The sequence below is a fragment of the Mustela nigripes genome, chromosome 2 (genome assembly GCF_022355385.1).
Source record: "Mustela nigripes isolate SB6536 chromosome 2, MUSNIG.SB6536, whole genome shotgun sequence".
Classification (NCBI taxonomy): Eukaryota; Metazoa; Chordata; class Mammalia; order Carnivora; family Mustelidae; genus Mustela; species Mustela nigripes.
In genome coordinates, this window is record NC_081558.1 from 68,644,690 (window position 1) to 68,657,742 (window position 13,053).

Genomic DNA, 13,053 nt, shown 5'->3' on the forward strand with positions numbered 1-13,053 from the left:
ATATTTCCTCTCAGTGTGTGGTTTGTCTTCTCATTGTCTTTTGTAGAGCACAAGATTTTAATTTTAATGAAGTTCACTTTATCATTTCTTTTTTTCACAGATCATGCCTTTGGTGTTGAATCTAAAAAGTCATCAACATACCCAAAGTCATCTAGGTTTTTTCAAGTGATATCTTCTAGATGTTTTATAGTTTTGTGATTTACATTAAGTCTGTGATTGATTTTGAGTTAATTTTTGTGAATGGTGTAAGTCTATGACTACATGAATTTATTTGCATGTCAATGTCCAGTTGTTCTAGTACCATTTGTTGAAAAGACTATCTTTGCTCTAAAGATCAGTTGACTGTACTTACGTGGATCTATTTCTGGGTTGTCTGTTCCGTTCCATTGATCTGTTTGTCTGTTCTTTTACCAGTACCACAGTGTTGATTGCTAGAGCTTAAGTCTTGAAGTCTTGCTATAGTAAGTCTTGAAGTCAGGTAATGTCATTCTTCCAACTTTGTTCTTCTTCAATATTGAGTTGGCTGTTCTTAGTTTTTTACCTGAGTTTTATCCATAAAATAACTTTCTGGAGTTTTTGTTGGGATTGCACAGAATCTATAGATCCAATCTATTGTCCTATAGATTAAATTGGAAAGTACTTCTTGACAATATTGAGTCTTCCTATCCATGGACATGGGATATCTCTCAATTTATTTAATTCTTTGATTTCATTCTTCATTTTTGTAGTTTTACTCATTTAGATTTTGTGCATATTTTGTTAGATTTACAGGTAAGCATTTCATTTTGGGGGATTTGCTAATATAAATGGAAATGTTTTAATTCAAATTCCACTTGTTCATCACTTGTATCTGCTTAACTTTTTAAGTGATTAATGGATGCCTGGGAATTGATGTTCATATATATTCAGAAATGTTTTGCCACCTGAGACCTGTGAGAAGGTAAGCTTTGTGGTTCATTGTGTAATTAGTAGGGGGGGGGATTCTGTTACATATTTGACTAATTTTAATTTATTATTATTTTTCAAATTCTAAAATTATATTATGGTAGTGGAGGGCAAGAACAAGAAGAGAAAAAGAAAATTCATGTGACCATCCAGGTCCACCAAGAGTTCATTCAGGGCAGCAGGTGAATAGAATACCATCTTCCAGAATAGTTCAGTGTGAAAACATTAAGAGGAAAAAAGGTAAAGTAGGAAAAAAGGTAAAGTTTCTGTTATGTTGCCCTCAAGTCTATTGCTATCGTGTAGAAAACCACTTTACATTTAAATTGTATAGTAAGGTCATTTGACTACTGTATTTGCTATTTATGATATATAATCTAAATCCTACTTCAAGAAAGGATTTAAGGAGTTCAGCTATAAAATTTGATTGGCATTTTATAATAAGCATATATAGGATAATTGCAGGAGCCCTGTAGAGAAAAAGATTATTGTGTTAAAAAGCAAAACTGATTAAATAATTATTCAGACGTCAAATTTAGTTCTGGCTTCTTGGTAGCCAATCCAAAAAAGGGAAAAGTCGAGTGCGTTGGCTCCAAATATATAACTAAACACAACATTACATAAAAATGATATGTGAAGTTTTAATCTTCTAAAATATATTTGGCAAAAATTATTACTTTTAAATAACTATCCTCTTCAAGTAAGTAGTCACCGACAAAAGGGAGTTATTTTGGGGAAACAGAGTTTTTCCACCAACTTGTATATGACAAGGATTCTCAAAGAAAGGGAGACTTTCTCTGAATTTATGACACAGTTCTTAAGACATGGAGGGAAGAGAGGGAGAGGCAGGGAAACAAAGAATCTGAGATAGAGTGCACCCTGAAAAACTGTTCTGCAGATGTGTAGACCTTCTTCATTTTGTGATATCTTAATACTGTTCAACCACAGAAGACCAGGCTAACATATTGTTATTTACATTCTCTAATATGAGGAGAGCTCATAGGAGCCTGGAGGAACGCTTGCCTCTTCACTCTGTCATTGACAAGCAGGGAATAGTAGTGGTTGCATAATAGAGCCATGCTTCCAGCTTGTTTTATTCTAGCCTTCAGAAAACTGTATTTTAATTGTAATACATAAAATACCAGTTTCGTAACAATAGTTACCCTTGGCACACACAGTATCCAGTGATATTTTCTGTTGCATGTCTTCTCTTTTTTTAATGTTAGTCATGGCCACATAAGCTTATTTTATAGCACTATGGATCATGAAAACTAATTGTAGTGCAAATTCTTAGTTGTTAATTAGAGATCAAGTCATAATCTTTAAGTATGAAATAGATACCAGTAGTGACCTTCTGTTACTTCAGTCTGTAAATTCCGTATCTCCTAAAGTGTTAATGGCTCTTCTTTTGATTTAACTCAAGGCAATTTTGCTCTAATCAGTAGGATAACTTTCTTTTTTTTTTTTAAAAATCCATGTGAGTTAACAAATTTCTTCTTTACATGGTCTGTGTTCTACAAAAACTAGAAGTAAATTGTGCATGTATTTTTTTTTTTTTAAAGATTTTATTTATTTATTTGACAGAGAATACAAGCAGGCAGAGAGGCAGGCAGAGAGAGAGAGAGAGAAGCAGGCTCTGCACTGAGCAGAGAGCCCGATGCGGGGCTCGATCCCAGGACCCCAGGACCATGACCTGGGCCGAAGGCAGAGGCTTTAACCCCGCTGAACCACCCAGGCGCCCCTGTGCATGTATTTTTAAATGTACTTGAGATACTTATATTTAAATCCTCTAGTTTAAAAGTCAGCAAGGTATAGTCCGTGGTCAGATGGCCCCACTGTTTATTTAAGTACAGTTTTGTTTGACCACAGCCACACTCATTCATGTGCTTTATTGTCGCTGTTTTCCCACTACAGCAGCAAAGTAGAATAGTTGTAACACAGGCCATGGGGCCCACAAAGCCTAAAATGTTGACTATATGACCCTTTTTTAGAAAAAGTTTGCTGATCCCTTTTCTAGTGATTGATCTTTCAAAAATTTAATCCTTTCCTAATGTCTTATAAATCCAGATTTCCATGTGCTAAATTTGCTCAATTTCAAGTAACATAATATTGCTTTTGATATAATTTTCCTTGATTCTGTTAAGTTTCCTTTCATTAAATACCTACTAAACATTCATTTAACCTACCTTAACAATAATACTTGTGCCATACCTTCCGCTGTGCAGCTCTAAGGTACCCGCTGAGTTCTCTTGTCTCTATGGTTCAGTGGATTTACCTCAAAGCCCCACTTTACCAGCTGTCAGTGCCCAAGCAGAGCAGGAACACGAAGTCAGAATTGCTAGAATGCTAGCAAGACATGGGACTCTGCCAATGGGTGCCTTTGGTCCAACTCCTCATTGGCCTGGCTGACCATTCTTGGAACTTGTGCTGCAGTCCAGGACTTCCTACCCAGTCCTCCTGCCTTTGCTCTGTCCCTGTCAGACCTACATTGTGGTCTGAAAGGTCTCTCCTTCTCCCTTTCCTGGTTCTCTCACACATCTAAGTGTGTCTTGACCTCTGCTTTTCAGCGGTTGCCAACCAGCATAGTCAGCCTCAGCTTGTATGTGTAATATGGTTACTGCCTTCAAGGGCCCATGGTAGCTGAGGTGTGTGGGTGGATAGAGGAAGAGAAAAACAAATGGAAACATCATTTATACTTGACGGTATTGTTGCAAATATGGCAGGTAAGCAGTTTCTTAGAGTTCAGAGTTTTTAAAGTTTAGAAGAGGGAAAGAACTATAGTGAGGATACAAAAGGGAAGTTTGTGGGGGAAGTGGGCACCTTGTCTCCTGGTGTATAGTACTTACACAGTAATTGTTCAGTGAGTGGGAACAATTTGGGTAGGGCACTGGGAGCGTGTTTGGGGCTGAGAAATCATGCAGAAATGAGGGAGGAATGAGAAAGATTACTTTGGCCTAAAGTCGTCTTAGAGTGGTAGGAAATCACTGTAGAAAGACAGATTGGAAATGATTACAGAGGATTGGAAATACCAGACTAAGAAGTGGATTTTATTCGCAGGAGTTGAAACACTAGCAAAGGTGTTATAGTAGGGAATACTGTGGTAGTGGGATTTTAGGAAAATTAACCTGTATAGAAAATGGGAAAAAACACTAGGGGGTAGATGAATTGTGCAGTTCAACTTTTTGGTGTTAATGGGCAGCAGAGAAATGGAAAGAAGGAATGGTTTCCGGGGACATTGTAAAGTGAGAAGAAACAGCCAATTTCCAGAGTACCCAAAATTGGGCAGTGGTACTGGCTGTGGATTTGTACTCTGGCAACATGGAGGAAAGGGGTACCGCAGTGACAGAGATAAGGAAGATAATCTTGGGTTGAACTGCTTCCTTGCTTTCTGTACCCAGGCTGAGATTAGAAGGAAAACAGTGACCTCTACTCCTTATTTTAGACACATAAAATTTGAGAGGCTGGCAGGATAGCTTAAGTGTCTGTGAGACATTTGGGAATGAGAAATGAAGCTCAAACGGGGAATCAGTGGAGCTGTCAGTGTTTGCTTACACGGCCTGATATTGAGACCATCAGTACCAGGCTTATTGCTTACTTTATTGTTTAGACTCCTGTTGTAGTTCTTCATGCACAGCCTTGTATATTGACTTTGTAAAAGGTTTGAATATGTGCCAAAAAAAAAAAGAGGTAATCTGAAAATGTGGTTGGTCTCCAGATTGCCAAAAAATCTCCATAAATGATCCTGTAATCTCTATCATTTAAAAAATACAATAGCCTTCCATTCACTCAATAATGTATGAGACACACTTCTACTCAGTATTGTATGAGGTCATATATGAGACAAAAGGGTGCCTCATATTTAGACTTCTTTATAGACTGTTATAGAATGGAAAAGGTAAAATTATAATGTTCAAAAATAGATGTCACAGAAGTGCTTCCCAAAAATTGCAAATAATTTCATCTGGATTTAAAACTGTACTTTAAAAAATACTCCTAGATGTGTTTTGCCAAAATTTAAGAATGAGAATGTCGAGTTACCCAACTAGGATAATTTTAGCATGCCAGCTATGAGGAGGTAAACTAAGGGGCATCTTGTATCTCTTTTTAAGCATTGTACTCAAAATATTTTTCACTAGAAAAAAAAGATTACACTATGGATATTGAGGGTTTTTTCTCTGAAGAAAAAAATGATAACAGGAAATTGTCACCATCTGCAGTAAAGCCACTTAACATTTCAAAGTAGTGTTTGAGGGGAAATTTTATTATTATTAGTTAATATTATTTTCTCATATTGCATCAGAGGAATTTATAACCAGTTTTAAGAAACCATGTGGCACTCTCTGCTTGTTAAAACTCTAATATATTTCTTATTTATTTGTTAAATTCTTTTTAATTAAAGTATAATCGACATACAGTGCCCTATTAGTTTCAAGTATACATCATAATGATTCAATGTTTTTATACATTATTAACTGATATCCATGATAAGTTTAGCTACCATCTGTCACCATACAAAGTTTTTACAATATTATGGAGTGTATTCCCTATGCTATAAATATATACCCACAACATAACCACAGTTTTTATTTCTGTCTTGTTTCTATGGTATTTTCTATATGTAATAATTTTAATGTTATTGTCACTTTATACATTGGGGATGTGTGTGTGTGTGTGTGTGTGTGTGTGTGTGTGTGAGTGAGTGCCTTGGTGAATAATAAATCCACATCTTTTTAAAAGGTTATGTCTAGAGAAGATATTTCCACACTGGTTTCTTTCCTCAAGAACTTTATCAGGAGCTGAAGCCGTCAATGCCTTGAGACCATTCTACTTTGCAGTACATCCAGATTTCTTTGGACAGCACCCCAGAGAAAGGGTAAACATTTATTTATTTATTTAACCTTTAGTCCCCATTTCATAACCTAAAGTTTTGCTAATTTTTGACACAATATTATCACACACAGTTGTACAAATTGTACACAGTTGTACAAATTTGGATTGTTCTGTTATAGTAATAAAGTCAGTGTTTTGACTTGCTTTGAAAATATACATATTGAAAATTGGAAATCTGATTATTGATGTTTTATGAAATCTGAGAGAATGGAAAATCCATACATTGGGCTCTGCTCCCAGTTCCTGGCACAGAGCTCCTGATACTCTTGTATCTTCATAAGTGAGAAGAGCACTAGAAGCATCTCTTGTTCTGCTCTTTGGTCTTTGGCTCCATCCCTGACACCTGACTCCTAAAGGCCTTGTAAGTCCCTATATGATGGGAGCACGAGGAGCACCTTTTGTTCCATTGCAGTGACCCTGGGTGGCTCATGCATGGGAGCTGGTCACCAGAAGGACCAAGGCATGATTAGAAGCTTGGAATTTTCCTCCCCAACCCTCAACCTCCAGAGAGGAGAAAAGGACTGGAAATAGACATAATAATTGATCATGCCTACATGAGGAATCCTCCATAAAATTCCAGTAGTATGGGGTTCAGACAGCTTCCAGGTGGACAAACATCTCTACCCTGGAGGGTAGTGCTCCCAAACTCCATGGGGACAAAAGCTTCTGCACTTGGGACCCTGTGTCTCTCTTCAGCTGACTGTTTATCTCTGTCCATTATTATATCATTTAATATGGTAAACATGAGTTTTTCACTGAGTTCTGTGAGCTACTCTAGTGAATTAATAGAATCTAAGGAGGGGGTTGCTGCAAATTGCTGGTTGGTCAAAAACTCAAGTGATAACAGGTGTGACAGACATCTGAAGTGTGTATATGGCGGTGTGGCGGCAGAGGGAGAGGACGGTGTTGGGGAACTGAGCCCTTAACTTGTGGGATCTGATGCTGTCTCTGGATATATAATGTCAGAATTGAGTTAAGTTGTAGGACTACCAGCTGGTGTCAGAGAGAATTGCTTATTGTGGGGAAAAACCTCCACTCATTTGGTGACCAGACATGTCGGAAGTCAAGTATTTTGTGTGAATATACAGAAGGCACACAGGAGATAGACTGGGTAATTCCCTGTTTATGAAGGCTGCCATTTTTTATGAGGGCAATAAAGCTATCATGAAGAGTCTTTAAAGTATTAGTAATGTTTTCTGAACCAGTGTTTGGAGTAAAATTGAGTGTTTGAAAGAAATTTTCAGGCTTCTGTCACCATGGTCAGTCTGTTTTTTAAGGATGGTTACAAGGAAAGTTTTTCAGTGCCCTAAGTGGTTTTCCCTTCTGTTGCATGCTGCTGGTTCTCTTCCCTACAGCCTCACTTATTGTGTGCTCAAGGAATGCAGACGGAGATGGGAAGTAACTTATAATAAACTTAGTGAGGATGGTCAATATTATTTCATTTGTTCTCTTTATTTTCTTTAACATTAATACCTGGTTTAATGTTAAAAGGGATTTAGAACTCTTACAAATTTAGAACATTTTTATATAGTTTTTTTCTACTTGCAGTGGAAAAAAATTTAATTAGTAAAATGAATCAACAAAAAAATATCCATTACTTTGAGGATGTTAATTACTTAAAGTTTTTAAACCCAACATATGTGGAAAAATTATGCCTAGTCGTAGGTGAATGTTTTCCCTCCTCTACCAGTGTATCTTTTGTTTTTTTATTAAAACTACTGTGTGCTCCAAAAGGTGAACTCAGCAGGCATGTGTTACTTAAACTCTACATTCCAAAGAAATGCCTAGCTTTGGTATTTGCCCTTGACTGCCTCCTGGGAGAGAACCTCTGAGCCCTTCAAATATCCTGCCTGATGGGAATCTTTTGTATGTGTGAGCTATCAGGCCATGCCAGATATTTTACGCTAAAAATGTGATTTTTGGTGAATACCTGTTTTCATATGTTGGGGTCCCTCTGGGTGTGCTGGAGACTGAACAGCTAAGGTCAGTCACATGGCCACTACATGCCTGCTTGATTGAGCCCAGTAAAATGCTGGACACCAGGGCTTGACTGAGCTTCTGCAGTTGGCAACACTTTTCATGCATTGTCACACATTGTTCCTGGGGAATTAAGTGCTAGCTCTACAAATCCACTGGGAGAGAACAACGGGAACCTTGAACCTGGCCTCTCCTGGACTCTATCCTACATGCCTTTTCCTGATTTTAATCTGTATCCCTTTGCTGATTTTAATCTCTATCCTTTTGCTGTAATAAACCATATCCGTGAGTGTAACAGTTTTTCTGATTTCTGTAAATCCCTAAAATGTAATTATTCTAGTAAATTAATATAGCTGACCCTTGAATAGTGCAGGGGTTGGGACACTAACCCCCTGCACATTTGAAAATCTGTATATAACCTTTGACTTCTCCCAGAACTTAAATACTAATAGCCTACTATTAACCAGAAGTCTTACCAATAATATAGTTAACACATATTCTGCATGATATGTGTATTGTATTCTATATTTTTTTTATTTTAATAGATTATTTATTTTTTTATTTGACAGAGAGAGATCACAGGTAGGCAGAGAGGCAGGCAGAGAGAGAGGGGGAAGGACCCTGGGATCATGACCTGAGCCAAAAGCAGAGGCTTTAACCCACTGAGCCACCCAGGTGCCTTAGAGTAAAATAAGGTAGAGAATATAAAATGTTATTAAGAAATCATAGTGAATCCAAAAAAAAAAAAATCCATGTATAAGTGGTCCCATGAAGTTCAAACCCATGTTGTTGAAGAGTCAACTATATTTTCATTTACTCTTTTGACTTGTATTTGAGTGCCTACTCTGTGTGAAGCCTTGGTTTCTGGGTTTTTACTGGGGGGTCAGTCACGTAGATATGGTTTGTCCTTTCCTTTCTTGTTTAAGTGTCACATTCATGAGGCTCTCCCAGATTGCCTTATATGAAACTGTCACCCTGCCACCCAGCACTCTCTGTCCCCATATCCTGTGGTACTGTTTCTGTTTCCTTGCCATATTAGACATATTGTCACCAAAGTTCTAGCTCAGGGAAGGCAGTTCACCCTTCCTGGCCCCTCATGTTCATTCAGTCCAGTCTTCTCTGCATTTGTATGGAACACCCTTGTCTCTTTTCTAGAAAAACAGACTGAAAGTGCTATCTAAGCAGCAACAGAATAGGGTCTCAAAGTGAAGCACAGCTACTCTTAATCCTCTTCATTTTAACTCAGTTTTAAAATACAGAAAACATTTCTAGGTTTCAAAAATCAAAACTAAATACAAAGTTTACTCAGAAGTCTCACTCCTGTCCCATTTCTTTTGCCCCATTTGTATAACTTCTGGAGGTAACCATTTTCATTGGGTTTCTGGGTTGTTCTATATATTTCTTTTTGGCAAACATAGAAACTTGTAGCAAAACAGAATTACAAAGATTTAGTCTTAACACTAGCAGGAAAGGTACCTCAGCAGCCCACTGAACTATGGTAGCTAAGAATAGCATATTACAATCAGTTAAACAGACAAAAATAAACTGATTGTTCCTAATTTCAGATCATACAGTGTATCTGAGAAGAAACCTACAGTGATAGGAAACATGGTTACTATTTATGCCATTCCCTAGAGCTATTCCTTCACTAAAGGATGTTTCTTCTTTTCACTTAACAACCTTGGAAATAACTCCATGTCAATTCCTAGATATCTATACCAGATTCTTTTTTTTTTTCTTTTCTTTTTGGTTGTATAGTATTCCATTGAATGAATGCACCATAATTCAACCAGTCTCAGGATGGTCATTTTAAGAGCTCTTTATTAGAGAGAAATGACTTGCAGATATTTTCTGTCAGTAGCTTATTTGTCAATAAACTGCTTATTGTGTGTGTGTATGTGTGGTTTTTTTGTGTGCCTTTTTTTTTTTAGTTTTTAGTTTTTTTATGTAAGTGGGCTCATCAATCACATATTATCAATCATGTATTAGAGATATTTAACTATAGTTAGACTTTTTCCACACCAAAGTTATAAAAGAGTTCAACATGTTTTCTTCTAGTACTTAGTTACTTTTTTTCACATCTTAGCCATAAAGAGTTTGTTCTGTTACATGTTGTAAGAATGTGGATCTAATTTTATTCTTCATCGAAGAGTTATGAAATCCCAACATTTTTAATACTAAATTATTCAGTACCCTCAATAACGTGTTTAAAGTTCAGGATATAAATGCTGTTGTTTTCTTGATCTGTTTTGTGTGTAAATGCTCCTTGGTATTTTTTTTTTCCAGGAAGTCAATGAAAATTCTCTTAAGAGATTGAGTGTCTACTTAGAAAACCTCCAGAAACCAGGCTTCAGGTCTTTGAAACCAACTCCGCTTACATTTTATGTAAGAGAAACGGAGCAGAATTCCTCTGAAGGCCAGGAACCCTTTAGCACTTCTGGTATGTTTTCTTATTTCTAGTGTTTCCCTTGCAAGCTATGTGATAAATATGTTTATTAAGTCTGCCGTTGCCTGAATACCTTTGGATTGAAGCCTTGGTCATAAATAAATAAGTAAGTATGTATGTATGTATGTGTGTATAAATATGTATGTATGTATGTATGTATGTATATAAAATTTGATTGTTCTCTCAGAATTTGATTCTGTTCCTGGCTTCCTGTGTTTGAAAAAGCCATTTTTTTGAGTTTAAACTTTTTTGTGTGTAAAACTGAATGTTCCTGTTTGTTCACCTCCTATTTCATATTTTAAGTGTTAACCATGTATATAACAATTTACATTTTTTAAAAAGTACAGCCTATATTACCTTACTTAGCCATCAAAGTACCCCATGAAGTAGGTAGTATTTGCCCAAGTAAATTATGTGCAGGGATTTTCCCAGGGCTGGAGATGGATTGTGGGTCTTGAACCCAGCCAGGTCTTTCAACTCCAGCTGTAGGCTCTTTTTAGTCAGTCTTAATAGATAGCCTTCTTTTTGGCCCTTTGTTACTGCTTTAGCCCTGATCCAAAAATATTTAAAATTAAGGGTAGATAGGTAGATACAGGTCTATCATTTCTCTACATATCTAAATAAAGGGGTCATCCTTTTGGTGATCCTTGAGGAAATGACTTTATTTTTAGAATGAACTTTAAAATAATTTAAAGGTTTACCAAGAGCTTTCTCTGAGTTAAGATTAAAACAAGTATAAAATGTGCTATAATTTTTTTCTGAAGCAAACTGTTAGACAACTCAAAATCTGATAGGTTTTTGGAACCTAGAATCTATTTCTAGCTCTGCCAGTGACTAGCTATGAGAGCTTAACTTCTGGTTCTTCATTATTAAAATGAGAAAGTTTAAGTACTAAAGCATGGAAGAGGTTAAGTACTGTGTTATGTACTGAAACACTCACAGTGAAGACCCCTGCCTTATACTTTGGGCTCACAGGGCTCCTGGGTGCTTACATGGAGTATGGAAGAGCTTGATCTAAGAAGTACTAAAACAGGATCTTTATGTTGAAAACAACTTCCCACCCAGTCTCTCTAGGAGTGAGCATTTGATAATACATTTACTCTGTTTTCTTAATCTCTCGTGTTTGTATGTGGGAGTTCAGGAATCAGAAATTCCTTTCCTTGACTCTTTTCCATCTACCTCTGATTTGGGAGTTTTATTAAAAATAGACACTATTCTCATTATCCAAGACAAAAAGTCAACTCATAGCCCTGTTGTGAAGGAACTGCTCTACTGAAGAATGCTTAAATGATAGTAGTAATAATAAGTAATTATGTTTATCACTCTAAATGACATAATTCTGTTTGAAATTGTAAACAATAACAAATATGTTGTGTAAGACCAAATATTCATAAATACTTTTTAATAAATACACAGTTAAGATTAAGCCATGAATTGAAAAATATCATATACTTAGGCATAGTGGTCTACTTAGATCTCATGATTTCTCTCTCCATAACAGATGGAATGTATGAGAGCAAATTACATCCTTTACAGTTTTTTAAAACAAGAATGTTATCACCAGTCTGTTTTTATTTGTCTGTATTTGGGAGAGTCAGACTCATTTCTAGTAGCTACAGTTGCCACTTTCACAAGCACCATCTATTGGGTTTGTCTTGAATGTTGACTATATGTGGAGTTAAAGAATAAACCAGGTCTATTTGTTAGGGAAGGAGCAAACAGAGGGAAACTCAGAAACTTAAGAAGTTTCACATAGCAAAGTAAGGACAGAGCTGGTACTAGAACAAATGTCTCCTTAATCCTAGTCTAATGTGATTTATATGCTACATTATCTATTCTTCTTTAAAAATATTGTTAGTAATCATTTTTACCTTTGCCTGTATGACAGAGATTGGCACTCTGACAAGTATTTAATGTCTTTAATCTCTTGATCTGATTATAAAATTAAGATCATTCCTAATTAAGATGGTAATAAGGTAAAGTGGTTACTACTGATTTTCATTACTAAAATTAAAGTCTTAAATTACTTCTTCACTTTTGATGGCCTATGAGGAAATAAACTTCCTTCAAACAAGTAGAAGATTCACCGGGAGCTTTCTGTGAGTTAATACTACAATAAGTAACTGTAGGCAGCTGTGACTGAATAAAGACGGAAATCCTCAACTTTCATTAATGGTAAACTTTGAGCCATTCATTAAACAAAAATGGATTATAGAAAAAATGAATTCAAAGTGGGAGATAATACAGCATATATGACAAAAAGATAATGTATAAAGAGCTCTTAGAAACCAAAAGGAAAACACAAAGTAGCTCCATTACAAAAATGGGCAAAGACAATGGCTAGACAGTTCAGGAAACAATATATACAAATAGCCAAAAAAATTAAAATGTTTAACTTTAGTAATCAAATCCAAACTAAACTAATGATGTACTGTTTTCCAATAAAGCATATGCACATTCCTTAGCCCTTACATTCAATTAAGTAGTTAATGGGATTGATAAGGTAGAAACAGATTTATCCTTGACTGAGCTCTTCCTACCCTCAAACACAGGAATTAGGACTTTACTTTCTTCTTTCACCAACTAGAACAACTCCCTTACTAGTATTTCTCACTTTACCATAAAATGATTCAAGGAATTCAGCTAAAAAAACTTTCTTAGTTTGCATGTTCTAGATTCCTTAACTCTGTGTGGCAAGCGGAATGTGTATCTCTTGAGAATAATTTAAATTGTGAAATCTGTCATCAGTGCCAAAGATAAGAAAATACATTTCAGGGGCGCCTGGGTGGCTCAGTGCG

General features: G+C 36.2%; 1 protein-coding gene across 9 annotated transcripts in view; it reads left to right on the forward strand.

Annotated features, from left to right (window-relative positions):
* Positions 1-13,053, forward strand: part of TCAIM (T cell activation inhibitor, mitochondrial) — a 46,813-nt gene that overhangs the window by 8,422 nt on the left and 25,338 nt on the right. For 6 of the 9 annotated variants that reach the window (XR_009402433.1, XM_059390703.1, XM_059390701.1 and 3 more), the window contains exons 2-4: positions 868-940; positions 5,680-5,815; positions 10,096-10,249. Coding sequence is in view for 8 of the 9 variants with exons in the window: in XM_059390703.1 (XP_059246686.1) it covers positions 868-940; positions 5,680-5,815; positions 10,096-10,249 (363 nt within the window). In the remaining variant the exon portion in view is untranslated. Of the gene's footprint in view, positions 1-414; positions 462-867; positions 941-5,679; positions 5,816-10,095; positions 10,250-13,053 lie in introns of all 9 variants that reach the window. The other 3 variants (XM_059390705.1, XM_059390704.1, XM_059390707.1) reach the window with 1 other exon arrangement.